At 41.6% G+C, this 18,920-nt stretch overlaps 1 protein-coding gene across 1 annotated transcript in view; it reads right to left on the bottom strand.

The window, feature by feature from the left end:
* ZNF804B (zinc finger protein 804B) overlaps positions 1-18,920 on the bottom strand; it is a 282,831-nt gene that overhangs the window by 24,005 nt on the left and 239,906 nt on the right. Inside the window, exon 2 of the mRNA XM_075211857.1 lies at positions 11,028-11,171. Coding sequence (XP_075067958.1) covers positions 11,028-11,171 — 144 coding nt within the window. The remainder of the gene's footprint in view (positions 1-11,027; positions 11,172-18,920) is intronic.

The following is an 18,920-nucleotide window of genomic DNA, read 5'->3' as shown; positions in this document are numbered from 1 at the left end:
TTTTTTCTAATCTGGCATCACTTGAATGCGTATCATTGCTGTCTCTTGTAAGGTTTTCAAATCATTCTGTATGCAATTATCGGTTGTAAAACCATTATGCGCTATGCTCAATAATTTAAGGACGTAGCCTATGAATCGTAAACATAAACACTGCTGTGAAAATATTAACAGCGTACTTAACATGACCTCTAATGGCTTTTCAATTCCACTTAGAGGTTTGTTTCCTTTAGAAGGGGGGTAACTAATGAGTCGAGTGTTCTAGAATGTTGGGATCTATATGGCAAAACAGTGGTCAGCAGTGCTACTATGACTGTAACCTGCGATGGGGCAGGGACTGAGGCAATTGATTAATACTCTTTGTGGAGTACTGTGTAATATGCAGGTGCAATAAAAATAATAATATTCACACCTACACTGTGGGTCTCACAAAGGACCATTTTGTAAGCTGAATTCAGTAGAATGTAATCTATTAACTAAGGTCGAATGAATTTACATAGGAACTTTGCGAGAGTCAACTCATTGAACAAGTGTTTGTGACTTTAAAGGGTGCATTCAAATATTGGTTCAACACAAAAACAATGTTTACCCATATTGTGTATCTCACACAGTACCTAAGTGATGTCTTTGGTTTATAGTGAATTGATCGTATGTATTTCCTTGGTTCAGCTTACAAAATGATTGACAAAGATAGCTAATCTATAGCCCATTAGAACATTCATGGGTTTAGACCAACCTGTAACCAATCAGAACATGTGTACATTAGAACATTGATGGGCTTAGACCAACCTGTAACCAATCAAAACTAGGGATGAGCGCGCTCGGATTTCTGAAATCCGAGCCCACCCGAACGTTGCGGATCCGAGTCGGATCCGAGACAGATCCGGGTATTGGCGCCAAATTCAAAAGTGAAACTGAGGCTCTGACTCATAATCCCGTTGTCGGATCTCGCGATACTCGGATCCTATAAATTCCCCGCTAGTCGCCGCCATCTTCACTCGGGCATTGATCAGGGTAGAGGGAGGGTGTGTTAGGTGGTCCTCTGTGCTGTTTAGTTCTGTGCTGTTTAGTTCTGTGCTGTTTAGTTCTGTGCTGTTTAGTTCTGTGCTGTTTAGTTCTGTGCTGTTTAGTGCTGTGCTGTTTAGTGCTGTGCTGTGCTGTGCTGTGCTGTGCTGTGTTCTGCAGTATCAGTCCAGTGGTGCTGTGTGCTGTGCTCTGTCCTTCTGAGGTCAGTGGTGCTGCTGGGTCCTGTGCTGTGTCCTGTTCAGTCCAGTGGTGCTGTGTCCTGTGCTCTGTGCTTCTAAGGGCATAGTTATTTCCCCAATATTCCCCTGTGTTTAAAAAAATAAAAAAAAGTTTTTTTTATAAAATACCAAAAACTACTTTAATATTTTTTAATTACCACAAAATTTTCACAACCAATCCTGCAGTATAAGCCCATTGGTACTGCAATATTACCAAGTTCACACATTCAGCAGTAAAAGTCCAGTGGTACTGCAATATTACAAAGTTTACACATTCTGCAGTATCAGTCCAGTGGTGCTGTGTCCTGTGCTCTGTCCTGCTGAGTTCCGTAGTGCTGCTGGGTCCTGTGCCGTGTCCTGTTCAGTCCAGTGGTGCTGTGTCCTGTGCTCTGTGCTTCTAAGGGCATAGTTATTTCCCCATTATTCCCAAGTTTGTAAAAAAAAAAAAAAAAGTAAAAAAAAATAAAAAATTTAAAAAAAAAAAAAATATATAATAATTATAACCAAATTTGCAAAACCAATCCAGCATTATAAGTCCATTGGTACTGCAATATTACCAAGTTCACACATTCAGCAGTAAAAGTCCAGTGGTACTGCAATATTACAAAGTTTACACATTCTGCAGTATCAGTCCAGTGGTGCTGTGTCCTGTGCTCTGTCCTGCTGAGTTCCGTAGTGCTGCTGGGTCCTGTGCCGTGTCCTGTTCAGTCCAGTGGTGCTGTGTCCTGTGCTCTGTGCTTCTAAGGGCATAGTTATTTCCCCATTATTCCCAAGTTTGTAAAAAATAAAAAAAAAGTAAAAAAAAATAAAAAATTAAAAAAAAAAAAAAAATATATAATAATTATAACCAAATTTGCAAAACCAATCCAGCATTATAAGTCCATTGGTACTGCAATATTACCAAGTTCACACATTCTGCAGTATCTTGTGCTACATATAATGGAGACCAAAAATTTGGAGGATAAAGTAGGGAAAGATCAAGACCCACTTCCTCCTAATGCTGAAGCTGCTGCCACTAGTCATGACATAGACGATGAAATGCCATCAACGTCGTCTTCCAAGCCCGATGCCCAATCTCGTAGTACCGGGCATGTAAAATCCAAAAAGCCCAAGTTAAGAAAAAGTAGCAAAAAGAGAAACTTAAAATCATCTGAGGAGAAACGTAAAGTTGCCAATATGCCATTTACGACACGGAGTGGCAAGGAACGGCTTAGGCCCTGGCCCGTGTTCATGACTAGTGGTTCAGCTTCACCCACGGATCTTAGCCCTCCTCCTCCTCCCCCCCCTACAAAAAATTGAAGAGAGTTATGCTGTCAGCAACAAAACAGCAAACAACTCTGCCTTCTAAAGAGAAATTATCACAAATCCCCAAGGCGAGTCCAAGGGTGTTGGTGGTTGTCAAGCCTGACCTTCCCATCACTGTACGGGAAGAGGTGGCTCGGGAGGAGGCTATTGATGATGTAGCTGGCGCTGTGGAGGAACTTGATGATGAGGATGGTGATGTGGTTATTGTAAATGAGGCACCAGGGGGGGAAACAGCTGATGTCCATGGGATGAAAAAGCCCATCGTCATGCCTGGTCAGAAGACCAAAAAATGCACCTCTTCGGTCTGGAGTTATTTTTATCCAAATCCAGACAACCAATGTATGGCAATATGTAGCTTATGTAAAGCTCAAATAAGCAGGGGTAAGGATCTTGCCCACCTAGGAACATCCTCCCTTATACGTCACCTGAATAACCTTCATAGTTCAGTGGTTAGTTCAGGAACTGGGGCTAGGACCCTCATCGGTACAGGGACACCTAAATCCCGTGGTCCAGTTGGATACACACCAGCAACACCCTCCTCGTCAACTTCCTCCACAATCTCCATCAGATTCAGTCCTGCAGCCCAAGTCACCAGCCAGACTGAGTCCTCCTCAATACGGGATTCATCCGAGGAATCCTGCAGCGGTACGCCTACTACTGCCACTGCTGCTGTTGCTGCTGTTAGTCGGTCATCTTCCCAGAGGGGAAGTCGTAAGACCGCTAAGTCTTTCACCAAACAATTGACCGTCCAACAGTCGTTTGCCATGACCACCAAATACGATAGTAGTCACCCTATTGCAAAGCGTATAACTGCGGCTGTAACTGCAATGTTGGTGTTAGACGTGCGCCCGGTGTCCGCCATCAGTGGAGTGGGATTTAGAGGGTTGATGGAGGTATTGTGTCCCCGGTACCAAATCCCCTCGAGATTCCACTTCACTAGGCAGGCGATACCAAAAATGTACAGAGAAGTACGATCAAGTGTCCTCAGTGCTCTTAAAAATGCGGTTGTACCCACTGTCCACTTAACCACGGACATGTGGACAAGTGGTTCTGGGCAAACGAAGGACTATATGACTGTGACAGCCCACTGGGTAGATGCATCCCCTTCCGCAGCAACAGCAACAGCTGCATCAGTAGCAGCATCTACAAAATGGCTGCTCATGCAAAGGCAGGCAACATTGTGCATTACAGGCTTTAATAAGAGGCACAACGCTGCCAACATATTAGAGAAAATGAGGGAAATTATCTCCCAGTGGCTTACCCCACTTAGACTCTCATGGGGATTTGTGGTGTCAGACAATGCCAGTAACATTGTGCGGGCATTAAATATGGGCAATTTCCAGCACGTCCCATGTTTTGCCCACACCATTAATTTGGTGGTGCAGCATTACCTCAAGAGTGACAGGGGTGTGCAGGAGATGCTTGCGGTGGCCCGCAAAATTGCTGGACACTTTCGGCATTCAGCCAGTGCCTACCGCAGACTAGAGGCACATCAGAAAAGCTTGAACCTGCCCTGCCATCACCTCAAACAAGAGGTTGTGACGCGCTGGAACTCCACCCTCTATATGCTGCAGAGGATGGAGGAGCAGCAAAAGGCCATTCAGGCCTACACAGCCACCTACGACATAGGCAAAGGAGTGGGGATGCGCCTGAGTCAAGCGCAGTGGAGACTGATTTCCGTGTTGTGCAAGGTTCTGCAGCCATTTGAACTTGCCACACGAGAAGTCAGTTCCGACACTGCCAGCTTGAGTCAGGTCATTCCCCTGATCAGGCTGTTGCAGAAGCAGCTGGAGAAAGTGAGGGAGGAGCTGGTAAGCCATTGCGATTACAGCAAGCATGTAGCTCTTGTGGATGTAGCCCTTCGTACGCTTTGCCAGGATCCGAGGGTGGTCACTCTTTTAAAGTCAGAGGAATACATTCTGGCCACCGTGCTCGATCCTCGGTTTAAAGCGTATGTTGTGTCTCTGTTTCCGGCGGACACAAATCTACAGCGGTGCAAAGACCTGCTGGTCAGGAGATTGTCCTCTGAAGAGGACCGTGACATGCCAACAGCTCCACCCTCATTTTCTTCCACATCTATGGCTGCGAGGAAAAAGCTCAGTTTTCCCAAAAGAGGCACTGGCGGGGATGCTGATAACATCTGGTCCGGACTGAAGGACCTGCCAACCATTGCAGACATGTCTACTCTCGCTGCATTGGATGCTGTCACAATAGAAAAAATTGTGGATGATTACTTTGCTGACACCATCCAAGTAGACATGTCAGACAGTCCATATTGTTACTGGCAGGAAAAAAAGGCAGTTTGGAAGCCCCTGTACAAACTGGCTCTATTTTACCTGAGTTGTCCCCCCTCCAGTGTGTACTCGGAAAGAGTTTTTAGTGCAGCGGGGAACCTGGTCAGTGAGCGGCGAAGGAGGTTGCTTCCTCACAACGTTGAAAAAATGATGTTTATAAAAATGAATAATCAATTCCTCAATGAAGTACAGCACTGCCCTCCAGATACTACAGAGGGACCTGTGGTTGTGGAGTCCAGCGGGGACGAATTGATAATGTGTGATGAGGAGGAAGTACACACTGTAGGGGGAGAGGAATCAGAGGTTGAGGATGAGGACGACATCTTGCCTCAGTAGAGCCTGTTTAGTCTGTACAGGGAGAGATGAATAGCTTTTTTGGTGTGGGGGCCCAAACAAACCAATCATTTCAGTCAAAGTTGTTTGGTAGGCCCTGTCGCTGAAATGATTGGTTTGTTAAAGTGTGCATGTCCTATTTCAACAGCAGACCTCTCAACTGCAGCTCATCCCTCCTCTGCGGGGATAATGTCTCCTGTGCTCTGACACGTCACTCTGTGTACTCTCAGCCTCAGGATCTGACACTACAGCTACCATGCCTCTTGTAGCAGCCCTCACTCCAGGGCCTCTTCCATGTGCAGTGTCCCCCTCTCTCTTGGGTTCACTATAGTGGCATGGAGTTCTCCCCCTCATCCAGGGCACACATTCCTTGCCCTGGCTCAGTCACCACGCTCAGACTTCCAGGCAATGCTGGGGGAGCCTGGGAGCTTCCACCCCAGGTCCCCAGCTACAACTCTCCTCTCCTGTGTCTTCTCTCTCTTTCTGACACTTTAAAGATCGTGCCTTTAAATGAAAAAGTCAGTCTTGATTGCACGACTATGTGCAAGTGCAACAGGGACATTTTTTTGGGTTTACAAAGTCAAACAGTAACACTACGACCCTGTCTGTCTGGGGTCTGTCAATGACGAATTGTCTGGAGCATGTTTTGAGGAGGTATTGTGGCCCCGGTATCAAATTGGGTACCGGGGCCACCCCACTATGCAGTCCAGATACTTGTTTGGTGGAATTCCGACACGTGGAGGGTTTTTTAATTATATTGTGGCCTCGGTACCAAATTGTGTACCGGGGCCACCACACTACGCAGTCAAGATACTTGTTTGGTGGAATTCAGACCAGTTGAGGGTTTTATTATTATATTGTGTGGACCACTCTATCTATACCACACTACAACTCTATACCACTCTATTTCCTACTTTAATTCTATTTAATTCTATTTCCTACTTTAATTCTATTACTAATTAATTACCATAAAGAGGAACCAAAAAAAACAATTTTACCAAAAGTATAATATGACTTAGACTTACAAACACTACACTTGAAAGATCGTGCCTTTAAATGAAAAAGTAAGTCTTCATTGCACGACTATGTGCAACAGGGACAGTTTTTTTCTTTACAAAGTCAACTAATAACACTTGGACCCTGTCTGTCTTTAACATACTTAATGGGATCTCAATGACGAATTGTCTGTAGCATGTTTGGAGGAGGTATTGTGGCCCCGGTATCAAGTTGGGTACCGGGGCCACCCCACTACGCAGTCCAGATACTTGTTTGGTGGAATTCTGACACGTGGAGGGTGTATTTATTTTATTGTGGCCCCGGTATCAAGTTGGGTACCGGGGCCACCCCACTACGCAGTCCAGATACTTGTTTGGTGGAATTCTGACACGTGGAGGGTGTATTTATTTTATTGTGGCCCCGGTATCAAGTTGGGTACCGGGGCCACCCCACTACGCAGTCCAGATACTTGTTTGGTGGAATTCTGACACGTGGAGGGTGTATTTATTTTATTGTGGCCCCGGTATCAAGTTGGGTACCGGGGCCACCCCACTACGCAGTCCAGATACTTGTTTGGTGGAATTCTGACACGTGGAGGGTGTATTTATTTTATTGTGGCCCCGGTATCAAGTTGGGTACCGGGGCCACCCCACTACGCAGTCCAGATACTTGTTTGGTGGAATTCTGACACGTGGAGGGTGTATTTATTTTATTGTGGCCCCGGTACCAAATTGTGTACCGGGGCCACCACACTACGCAGTCAAGATAGATAGATGCGTATCATAGATAAAGTACATTCAGTGGTGTGGGGCAAATTGAAAAATATTCAAAATGCACTGACATTATCAAAAACAAGAGGTTGTCACACGCTAAAACTCCAACATGTATATGATGGAGAGGATGGAGGAGCAGCCGTATGTGTAGTGTAATGCAGACCTGTTGAAGGTTTTTTATATATTTTATTGTGGTGCCCAGTGCCCACTCCTCTACGCAGTCCAGGTACATTTATTGGTGCGAATCAAACAAGTTGATGGTTTTCTTATTATATATATTGTGGTGACCCACTCCTCTACGCAGTCCAGGTACATTTATTGGTGCGAATCAAACAAGTTGATGGTTTTCTTATTATATATATTGTGGTGACCCACTCCTCTACGCAGTCCAGGTACATTTATTGGTGCGATTCATAAAAGTTCAGGGTTTTTAAGATATTGTGGTGACCCACTCCTCTACGCAGTCCAGGTACATTTATTGGTGCGATTCATAAAAGTTCAGGGTTTTTAATATATTGTGGTGACCCACTCCTCTACGCAGTCCAGGTACATTTATTGGTGCGAATCAAACAAGTTGATGGTTTTCTTATTATATATATTGTGGTGACCCACTCCTCTACGCAGTCCAGGTACATTTATTGGTGCGATTCATAAAAGTTCAGGGTTTTTAATATATTGTGGTGACCCACTCCTCTACGCAGTCCAGGTACATTTATTGGTGCGATTCATAAAAGTTCAGGGTTTTTAATATATTGTGGTGACCCACTCCTCTACGCAGTCCAGGTACATTTATTGGTGCGAATCAAACAAGTTGATGGTTTTCTTATTATATATATTGTGGTGACCCACTCCTCTACGCAGTCCAGGTACATTTATTGGTGCGATTCATAAAAGTTCAGGGTTTTTAATATATTGTGGTGACCCACTCCTCTACGCAGTCCAGGTACATTTATTGGTGCGAATCAAACAAGTTGATGGTTTTCTTATTATATATATTGTGGTGACCCACTCCTCTACGCAGTCCAGGTACATTTATTGGTGCGATTCATAAAAGTTCAGGGTTTTTAATATTTTGTGGTGACCCACTCCTCTACGCAGTCCAGGTACATTTATTGGTGCGATTCATAAAAGTTCAGGGTTTTTAATATATTGTGGTGACCCACTCCTCTACGCAGTCCAGGTACATTTATTGGTGCGAATCAAACCAGTTGATGGTTTTCTTATTATATATATTGTGGTGACCCACTCCTCTACGCAGTCCAGGTACATTTATTGGTGCGATTCATAAAAGTTCAGGGTTTTTAATATATTGTGGTGACCCACTCCTCTACGCAGTCCAGGTACAATTATTGGTGCGAATCATAAAAGTTCAGGGTTTTTAATATATATTGTGGTGACCCACTCCTCTACGCAGTCCAGAAAGATACCTTGTTGCAACGTTTTGGACTAATAACTATATTGTGAGGTGTTCAGATTCAGAATACACTGTAAATTAGTGGAAATGCTTGTTATTGAATGTTATTGAGGTTAATAATAGCCTAGGAGTGAAAATAAGCCCAAAAACTTGATTTTTAAACTTTTTATGTTTTTTTCAAAAAAAATCCGAATCCAATACCTTAAATCCGAACCGAGACCTTTCGTCAAGTGTTTTGCGAGACAAATCCGAACCTCAAAAATAACGAAAATCCGGATCCAAAACACAAAACACGAGACCTCAAAAGTCGCCGGTGCACATCCCTAATCAAAACATGCATACATTAGAACATTCATGGGTTTAGATCAACCTGTAACCAATCAGAACATGCGTACATTAGAACATTCATGGGTTTAGACCAACCTGTAACCAATCAGAACATGCGTACATTAGAACATTCATGGGTTTAGACCAACCTGTAACCAATCAGAACATGCGTACATTAGAACATTCACATGACCAGAATAATAAGTAGCCTATCGGAGCACACATGGGGCTACACCATCCTGTAGCCAATAAGAGCATTAGAACAATCCCAGGGCTAGACCACTCTGTAGCCAATCAGAGTACTAGAATATTAACAATAAAAACATTTGTTATAACTATTGTTTGCAGCTCCCAGATGATATGATATAATAGAATATGGGGATTACACCGGTGACATATTGTGGAATAATACTGGACACATTTTACACACAACCTCTGCTCCGTATCAATGCATCCAGTCTGTTATCAACTCTCCACGCCTGGAAGGTAGGTTAGAGGACAATCAAACCTCTAGTGCAGTGATCTGTAAAACCCCTTAACGTAAAAGAAGGTCAGTATAGCAGTTCTATTATGTCTCTTTCTGGTTACAAAATAATGTTATATTTATTATATGTTATGATTAACACAGCATATCAAACACTGCATTCAGGTCAACGCAAAGCTTTAGTTTAGGCTGCACTCAATTACAAAGTAATAAAATAGTGCATAACAAACTTCGCCAGAAATCAAATTATATGTTAATTCTATTTACTGTGCTAAAATCCTAAATTACACAAATGTTATTTCGCATATGATGAGGCTAAATGACACAATTACACTGGTAATTATATGCAGAGTAGAAATGAAACCCGCAGACCTCCAAGTGATGTATAACACCCACATTTCTTTCATTAGAGCAGAGGTAGAACACATGCCGTTCACCACTGCCCATCCCAGCATGTGATGTAAACCTCTTGCTTGTAGCGCTGAGACTTTTAGTCCCACAGCGACTGGGGAACCACTTGTTGTGTATTTCATTAGACCAGTTATAGAAAATAAAGGGTAAATTACATGCTTAGCTTTATAATAAATTACCTCCCCAACTAATAAAATCATAATAGCCCTGATGCTTTCAGGATCTCTGCTATTTATTTTGGAGTGTGGGAGGAAACCAGGGCACAAAGAGGAAATAATGAAGCATGTATTGCATTTGAAAACAAAGCAGATCTGTCATATTTTTGGATGTCAACAGCTGCAAAGGCATTCAAAATTGCACATGAGGAGGCAGTCAAAAAGTTGCTGCCTTTTGCAACAACCTACCTTTGCGAACAAGGATTTTCCACTCTAACGAACATAAAAACAAAGCAGAGAAATTGATTGGACGCTGAAGACTGTATCCAAATTACTCTGACATCAAAATGCTCCAATATTTATGCTCTCGTATCAAAAATGAAGCAACATCATTTCTCCAAAACCTGAAGTTTTGAAGTTGAAGCTTTCAAAGAAATTTTTAATAGATTCAATAAAATTTTGAATTCCAATAATTAATAATATATAATTTCCTTTCTCTCAAATCAAGGGGGTAACGTCGGCATATCTAAATATATTTGGGGGTAAAAGGTAAAAAAGTTCCCTGACCCCTGTTATAGAATATATAAACTCTGCCCCAGTATATGCTACAAATTACATTTAACAGTCGGTGTAAATTTTCAATGGAAGAGCACTACATGGTGGTGATAAGCGGTACTGCAGCATTTTGTTTTACTCTTTTCTTCCCATATCTTTTGTACCACATATCTAGTCTCAGGTCGAAGTCCAAGGATCCCACATAAACTGAACAGTTCTAGTAGTAGATAAAGGTCTTGCTTATAATCTTTATTAAAAATGTTAAATGTAATTATCTACACCTAATACCAGTTCTGAGCTAAGGGGTATTTCTGCTGCAGCCCTCAGTTTTATTACAATTAGGAAACTCATATATTTAGTTCACTTTCAGAGTCATTTTAAAGTAACCATTTTTTCTTCCAGCAATTGATATTTGCAATTTAGCAATTTATCTAAGAGAGACTCTATCTAATTATACTTCTACCACTCCAAAGTTCACAGTTGTGCAGGCAGCCAAAGGCGTTTTTTTTCTAATAAAGTCTCTCTCTTTTTCTTTTTTTTTTATATAACGGAGAATAATATCAGCAGGTTGGAAACACGAGTCTAATGTTACTGAAGTATTTCTGCATTATGATTAAATAAAAACAAGAAACACTTAATTCCATCCGTCCCTCTTTGTACCTCTCCGCAGCAGGACATGTGTTTGTGTTTGAACATAGATATTAAAAGGTCGTTGGTAAACAGCCATTTCCAGGATTACCTGTTTGTGAGCGTGGTCATAAGAATTAATATGGTTGTCAAATTCCTGGTGCTTGTGGTATTGCTTGTCACATAATTCACAATAGAAATTAGCCTTCAAATCCTCCAGAGCATTCGCTATGCTTTTTCCCTTTTCCGCGTAGCCCTGAAAGAAACGAAAAAATAAACAGTGTTGACTCCTGGCAATGTGATCTTGTAAGTTGGCCTCTGTATATTTCACCTAAGAAACGCTATGCATTAAAATAAGGATAACATTAAATTAAACTGGAACAATCCTTAAAGGGACAGTCTATGCATTGTAAAAAAATGGAGAACTGTATTGTGTTCCTTTAAATTCAGAACAGCTGTAATTAAAGGTAATGTTGCACGATTCTATAAAACATCAACTTTAAAGCACAGAGTTTAATCACTAAAGTATTGATACATAGGGGTAGATTTACTAAACTGTGGGTTTGAAAAAGTGGAGATGTTGCCTATAGCAACCAATCAGATTCTAGCTGTCATTTTGTAGAATGTACTAAATAAATGATAGCTAGAATCTGATGGCGGACGCTTCATTGACAGCGCCGCAGCTGCTGTACAAAACAGCATCGCTAAAAAATGAAGCTGCTGCGCTCTCTCTTTATTTATTTTTTTGGGGGGGGAGGAAACCCCCCCTTAAAAATCCTCTGTTTGCCCCTGCGATCTAAAATTTGCCAGCCAGACCTTGGGGGGATTGAAATCTATGGTTACATACTCTACAATTGTTAGTCACAAGTTTCTTTTCAATACTAAATAGCTGATTAAATGATTAAAAAACAGCATTAACTGCATTTCAGTTGTTCCTCTGGTATTACCCTAATCAATAACTTATTCGGAAATTGCTTACTACCTGCTGCCATGTTACTGTGAAAGTCTCCCCCACATCCTTAGTCGTTGACATTTGTCATACAGCAAATACACAGACACATGACACATACAAATCAACCGTATTTGGCACCCAAAATGGACGTTACTGATTGGGGAAAATTTTAGGTCACTAGTCCCTGTGAGATTTGAGTGAAAAAAAATTCAACGGATTCAACAGATTTTAGGCAGCTGAGCGTTATTTACTTAAAAACAGAAACATTAAAAGTGATTTAAGAGGATGTTTTAGAACAAACAATTTTACAGTAAAGTTAATAAATTCATTTGACACACTTAATTTTAATATTCACTCGTTCAAACAGAAATAATATATTTCAAAATGTATTTGCTGAAAATTGATCTACTGGCCCAAAATGATGAATAGTCCAAGTAACTGAACCATGGGTTAATCCGGAGTCCCAATTTTTTGCTTATCGCTAAACTCTGTGGAGGAATGGTCACAAGTGTCAGTGGCCAAAAATACACAGCCTGTCTAGTGCTCCTATATATCCCATTTTATTCCAGCAATGCCCTTTGACTCACAGTGTTTATTTTCCCATCAATCAGTTTCCTAATGCATCTAAATTAAAAGGATAATAGTCATGGTGACTGTCTATTTAGAACACAAACGGACAGGGCCTGATCAGCCAATAGGCTGACCAGGCTGCAGCCTGGGGCGCTGGAGCCAGGGGGGGCGCAGCGTCACCGAGATGTTTTTTTTTTTTCCCCCTAAATGTGGCAAGCGGAGTCATCGGGTCTGCCCCTGGTCTAAAGGAGCGGTCCCGACTGTCACTATCACATGACAGGCAGTCTTGGCAGCGATCGCTGCTAGCTGCCTGTCGGTGTGGCCGCGGGCGCTTCTTACTCTGGTCACGTGAGATCAGGACGTCCACATCTCACGTGACTAGAGTAAGAAGTGCCCGTGGCCACACCGACAGGCAGCTAGCAGCGATCGCTGCCAGACTGCCTGTCATACACAGCACTGAAGAGAGGACTCCACAGCAGGTAAGTCCGTTCTAATGTCTCGGGGGAGGGGCGGCAGATGGGCAGGTGAGTTAGCTAAAGGGGGCAGTTGAGGTGGCCAAAGGGGGCAGGTGAGGTGGCTGGAGGGGGGGTGGGGGCGCTACGGCTGAAATAGCCTAGGGCAGCCGGAACCCTTAATCGGGCCCTGCAAACGGAAGTGCGCAGTGTTTCATGGTAAACTTCGGGTCAATAGGTTGTCTTTGCTTTTCATTTCAAAATCATTGGAACTCTAGGCTTGTAGGGATGGGGTGTGGCTTCAGTTAAATAAAGATATTATCAGTTGGATAGGGACTGAGCTAGACTGATCAGATGTGTGATTGGACAAATTTGTCCCCATATTTTAATTTTTATCAAGGGCTGGTAGGTATATATCTGTTTAAAAAGCTAAAATATTCTGTACACCCTGCACTAACATCTTAAATCCCCATAAAATGGTAATTTGCCCAACTGAATCATCCCATTAGCCTGACAGTTTTTGACATTTGGTAATTTTCTAACATTTGATATAAATAATAATATAATATGATCATATGAATCCCTTTGTCACTGAGGTTTCCACACCCCGTTGCTGAGCACTCTTGCGCTCATCACATATTTATGTATTACTGGCTGATCAAAAGCAATCCACACATAAATAGGAGTACCATCATTTGAAAGAGGGGACTTTCCTTTTTCAGACGAGTGTACCACCCGTTCTCTTAGTGCCAGGGACAGGGAGATAGAGATTCTAAAAGAGCATCACCCTAAGCCTGGCCTTTCTCATTGGTGTGTAGTAGAATTTACGCATGCACACACACGCTGTTATACAAACATACACGCACGTTTCTAACGTCAGAAAGGTTCCAATTGTCCAGTATTATCAGAAAACCAATAAAACGCAGTGGGAAATGATACGCACATATCTTACACAAGACACTTCAAAAGTGTTAATTCATACACTCATCACCTGCCGCGTTGACTTTTACAATTCTCTCCTTACTGATCTTCCCCATAACAGACTCTCAACCCTACAATCTAATTTGCACGCAGCGGTCAGACTGATTTTCCTTGCAAATCGTTCTTCCTCTTCTGCTCCTCTGCTGAACCACTCTGTCAGCCGCTACATTGGTTGCATGTCTGTTACCGAATCCAATAAAAAATTCTTCTACTAACCTACAAAGCCATCAACAAAACTGCACCGGCATACATCTCCTCACTTGTCTGAAAATAACTCCCAACTCGACACCTCCGTTCTGCACAAGATCTCTCATCCACTCCCATTACATGCTCCTATTCCCGTCCACAGTACTTTTTTTTTTTTTTTTTTTTAACTCTTCAGGCAAGCTTATAATATTCCTCAACCACCCTCTTAACCTCCCTAGGTTACCTTATTACCACCCTTTGCACAATTCCCTCAAGACAACAACTCTCTGACCGCAGACCAAGATTGCTGCGTGACTGGATCACATAGCATACAAATCACTTTTACCTTTGCAATCTGGCTGGACCAATATGCACTATGTATAATTAACCTCATGTATCAGACTTCCATTGACCTATAGATTGTAAGCTTGTGAGCAGGGCCCTCTTACCTCTTTGTCTGTTTTACCCAGCATTGTTCTATTATTGTATTTGTTCCCAATTGTAAAGCACTATGGCATTTGCTGGTGTTATACAAATAAATGTTGATGATGATGATGATAATCTATGATTTTTCTTAACCCCTTAAATACAGAGGATGAATGGGAATCATCCTAGGCAGTTTAAGGGGTCATTTAGAGGGTGAGTCCTACTTGTCCATAGTCTTTCATGAACAGCCAGCGGTACCCTGTCTAAAATGAGATTTAAAATAAGAATCATTGGATTGTTTTATATTTGTTTAAATTACAGACCGTGTTTTGCTTTCTCCCTCCTCATTGCTGACAGCTGCGGCTGATGGGCATCGATTGTGTATGAAAAGTCTGTGAACAGACTGCGGTCAACTAAATGGACAGGAAAACGTGAAAGAGATTGCCCTGGGAATATGGTATATGAAATATATATGAGTACTTTCAGATGGATAATATAACGTCAGCAGAAATGACACACGATGCCAAGGTGAAGGGAGTAACCTGATAAACGCTCGACAATAATGGACTCGGTTTCTTTTTCGTCAGTTACATTTTGTTTATGTGTTTTAGCCGTTCAAACCTTTAGGTGTCTATTCTGTTAAAAGGAGTAAGTATAATCTATTGTGTTCATTCATTCTGTCTGCCCCAACAAAGAGTGCCCGATCAGTTACATCATTTATTGGTTGTGTTAATAGGCAACTTGACACACTTCAGAGACACATTGGACAAACATACAACCTTCAAAAGGGCCGCACACTGGACTTAATCTCAGTAATGCGTTAAAACAATACATTTAATTAAAGGAAGAGACACCTATCTGTAATAATATATCAGGAGTCATTTAATTTTTTTTTACAAGCTATAGCAAACAAATTAGACAAGGAGCAGGGGCCGCAGGTGAAGGCTCAGAGGGCCGTATACGGCCCTTGGGCCAACTGTTGAAATTACCATGTTAAACAGTGAATTTGGTTCTGTTTCATACATGACAGTCCAGCGCAGTGTGACAACCTTTGTTGCTGGTTTTCAAGGCAAACTACCCAAGTGATACAACCAGTTTCAACTGAATGTCACAGTTTTTTTGCATGATTATGCACAGTTGATATCTCCATTGCCACCCACTAGACCACAAGTGCAAGCTCTGGTCACCCCTATGTATCAAATGTGTTCACGTTTGAAAACAAGAAAAACAGTTGTCATTGATTATCCTTAACACTGCATAGCTGTGTGTATCTAGCAAAATGATAACATGAGGTATTAGTTCATATTTTGATCAAAACATTTAAGCCTGCATCTCAGCGTCAAGGCCACCTGATTATATGTAGGTCCTACACTGACCTATATGCCTTAAACACCATTAAAATGCAGTTAAAATCAGATGCACTCACATGCTAGGTATAGGAATATTGAGAGTTAAAACTTTCTCTTTTTATAATTTTATTTGTAGTGGAAATATCTACGCAATATCCCTGAATGAAACAGCAGAAAATTGTCTTTTATTTTATAGGTTATTTTTTGCTTCTAATTTCTCTATAGGAAGAACATATTGTGTTAGAGTACACAGTAGGAGCGATGCATATGTTAGTATGATACTGTAGATTACATTTTAAGCATTTTGAACATATGCTGCACAAAGACACATATCAGCGATGTTATTTTTCCATCGGCCCTTTTGGCTTTATTTTTGCATGTTCCGAAGTCAGAAATTACTGAGAAAGAAATGATTGAATTAATACATTAACACACTACATGATACTCTCCTGATTGTTGCCATTAGGAAACTGATGCGGTGTAAATTCTGCTGTAATGGTCTATATCAAACAATAATTTTTACAGAAGCTTTGTACATAATAATTATGCATAATTACACAGCACATTAATTTTGAGAGGACGCGCAGTGGATCTGTTTGTTATGAATTGCCCCGTGTTGTTTACAAAGTAATAATCTTCGTTTAGCTACTTTCAGGATTGAGTCAGAATCTTTGTAACAGCAACAAAATTTCATAACCAATATGTAGAAAAAAAAAGTTTGGCAGGCCAGCTCATAAGAGCTTACAATCTAGAGAGTTATAAATACAGATGAAACATTTTTAACTCTGGATTAGTAAAACGGCCCCATCCTCCCGGATTTAGGAAGGCACGCACCACATTTTATTTTTCTTATATATATATATATGGTAAATCTATGGTAAATCTGTGTGTCTTGTTTAGTGCCTTTGTGTAGATTTGTGCATTCATTCCTCCTTGGTTATGCCCCAATGAGAAACATATCTGTCTCTTTACCTTGGTAGGTTTGTGCCCACATTGTACGTTGTGGTCAGCGGCTTCAGTGTATGCAGATTTATCGGTACAAATATCAAAGCACCTAACTTGCATATGAGCTTGTCCTAATTTCTACCAATGCACTGTTCGTGCTATTATGATAGAGAGGGGACTTCTGGAGGATCGGGGTGGATAAAGGGGCTCATGAGGCTAACAAACTAGTTGCAAACATATGATGGTCGGTGAACTCATATTTTGTAAGAGTCCTGATTTTCAGTGGCTGAAACAAGCTTCAATGAAAGCACTGTGGTCTCCTTAAAAAGGGTAAAGACTGACCAGGGGCAAACGCAGGATTTGTAGAGGGGGGTTTCCACACCACGCCACCAGTGGGCGGGACCAGCATGCATGGGGACTTGGCTTTAATTTTAGACAGTGCTTGGCTGCTCTCCAACTCTTCCTATCCATATAATAGACAATGCTGCGTGGACTACTGTTAGGTGCAGCTCCTTCTTTTCAAGCAGAGCTGTGTGAAGCGGGAGCAGGGTCCAGTCACCTCAGTTATACAGTGCCCCAGGCTTAGAGGGGAGTTTCCAGGCACTAGGAACCCCCCCCCCCTCAGTTTGCCTATGCTGACCCAGCCTATTCTGTCCTGAATTGTTTGGATTCACAGCAATAAATCTACAATGGTTGTGTCTAGAGTCCATGATATGACTCTCTACGGAGCTAACCTACTTATGTAATGTATCCAGGTGCGTTCTGTGCAGCTCTATTGTTTGCTTGCTAAGCAACCTGCGGTGTCTTTGTTAACTTAACCAGTTATGTATCTATGACTGACCATCAGAAAATTGGATATAGTAGAAGTGTTTGGGATATTTCTAGTGTAGATACTAAATATGAAAGACTCCAGACCTTGGGTACTGTATAAAGGTTGGGTATAGGGGTACGAGATCATAGAGCCGTCCATCGTATATGAACAACAGGAAAGGAAAGAGACATTATTTAGTCCATTTAACAGCGCAATTTTGCTGCCTCAGTTACACGTTACATCTGTGTAGTGTTGGCATCTTGTCCCAGCCACGTGCCGCCTTCTCCTCACTAACATAATCACACACGTGGACAGCAGATGAAGATTGATAACAAAAAGATGCAACTTAGGAAGGTAAAAATGTCCTAAAAAATTGCATATGAAATTAGCATGAGACTTGTAAAAGATAAACCCACAATAACTAATTGAATGGGCCTCATTCATTAAGGAAAGTAAAGCAAAAAAAAAAATAAGCAATTTTGCACCTTGACAAAACCATGTTGCATTGGAGGGGGAGGTCAATTTACAATGTGGGGACAGATATATAGTTGGGGTAGGACATGTCCTAGATCAACTTTAAATTTCAGTGTAAAAATAAAAGCTATCAAGTATTTGTGTGCTAGATGAAAAAGCAGACTATTTAACTTATGTGCAAAATAATAAACTAATTTGCATCCCTTGTATTGTAGCTTAATGAATCAGGGCCAATAAGTTTACATTTTGAAGATGACATCAATCATACCTCCCAACATTTGGACCGCCCTAATGGACACACGGACACACCTACTCTGAAATTGGGGCGTGACCGTGTCATGTTAGGGGCGTGTCTACATCACACTGGGCACGATCATGTCCCAGAGGAGGGGTATCTAGCAATTCTGAAGTTCCATCAACATTGCATAACTGAAAATCAGTACGGTTGGGAGCTATGGCATCAATATTACCACTGTACAGTCCACTCAGCACAGGGGTTATGTTGGGTTGTTCATAATAATCGCATAGTAGAGTATTAAACAGTTCCTCTGGAATATGGGGTCAATTTTAGATCGTAACATACTAAAGAATGCAAACTAAACTTTGTGCGATTGTCAACTTTAGCATTCCTCTCAAAACATTCCGCAGCCCAATTTAAACATCATTGAAATCTATTTAATTTGTTTCATTGTGGTTATAAAATAATGACTTTACTCCCATAAGGCTTTTTTAAAAAAAACAAAAACAAAAAAAAAACAACTGTTTGCCGGAGACTCCTACTACACGTTAAATGAGCTGTTAAATCTGCTGCTGGTGGCGTTCTGCGTGATCTGGTAACGTTAGTTCAGTCATTTCTGTG

This window comes from Mixophyes fleayi, chromosome 5 (assembly GCF_038048845.1).
Source record: "Mixophyes fleayi isolate aMixFle1 chromosome 5, aMixFle1.hap1, whole genome shotgun sequence".
NCBI classification, from domain to species: Eukaryota; Metazoa; Chordata; class Amphibia; order Anura; family Limnodynastidae; genus Mixophyes; species Mixophyes fleayi.
Note: the sequence above shows the minus strand (reverse complement) of the source record. Positions and strands in the feature narration are given on the sequence as shown.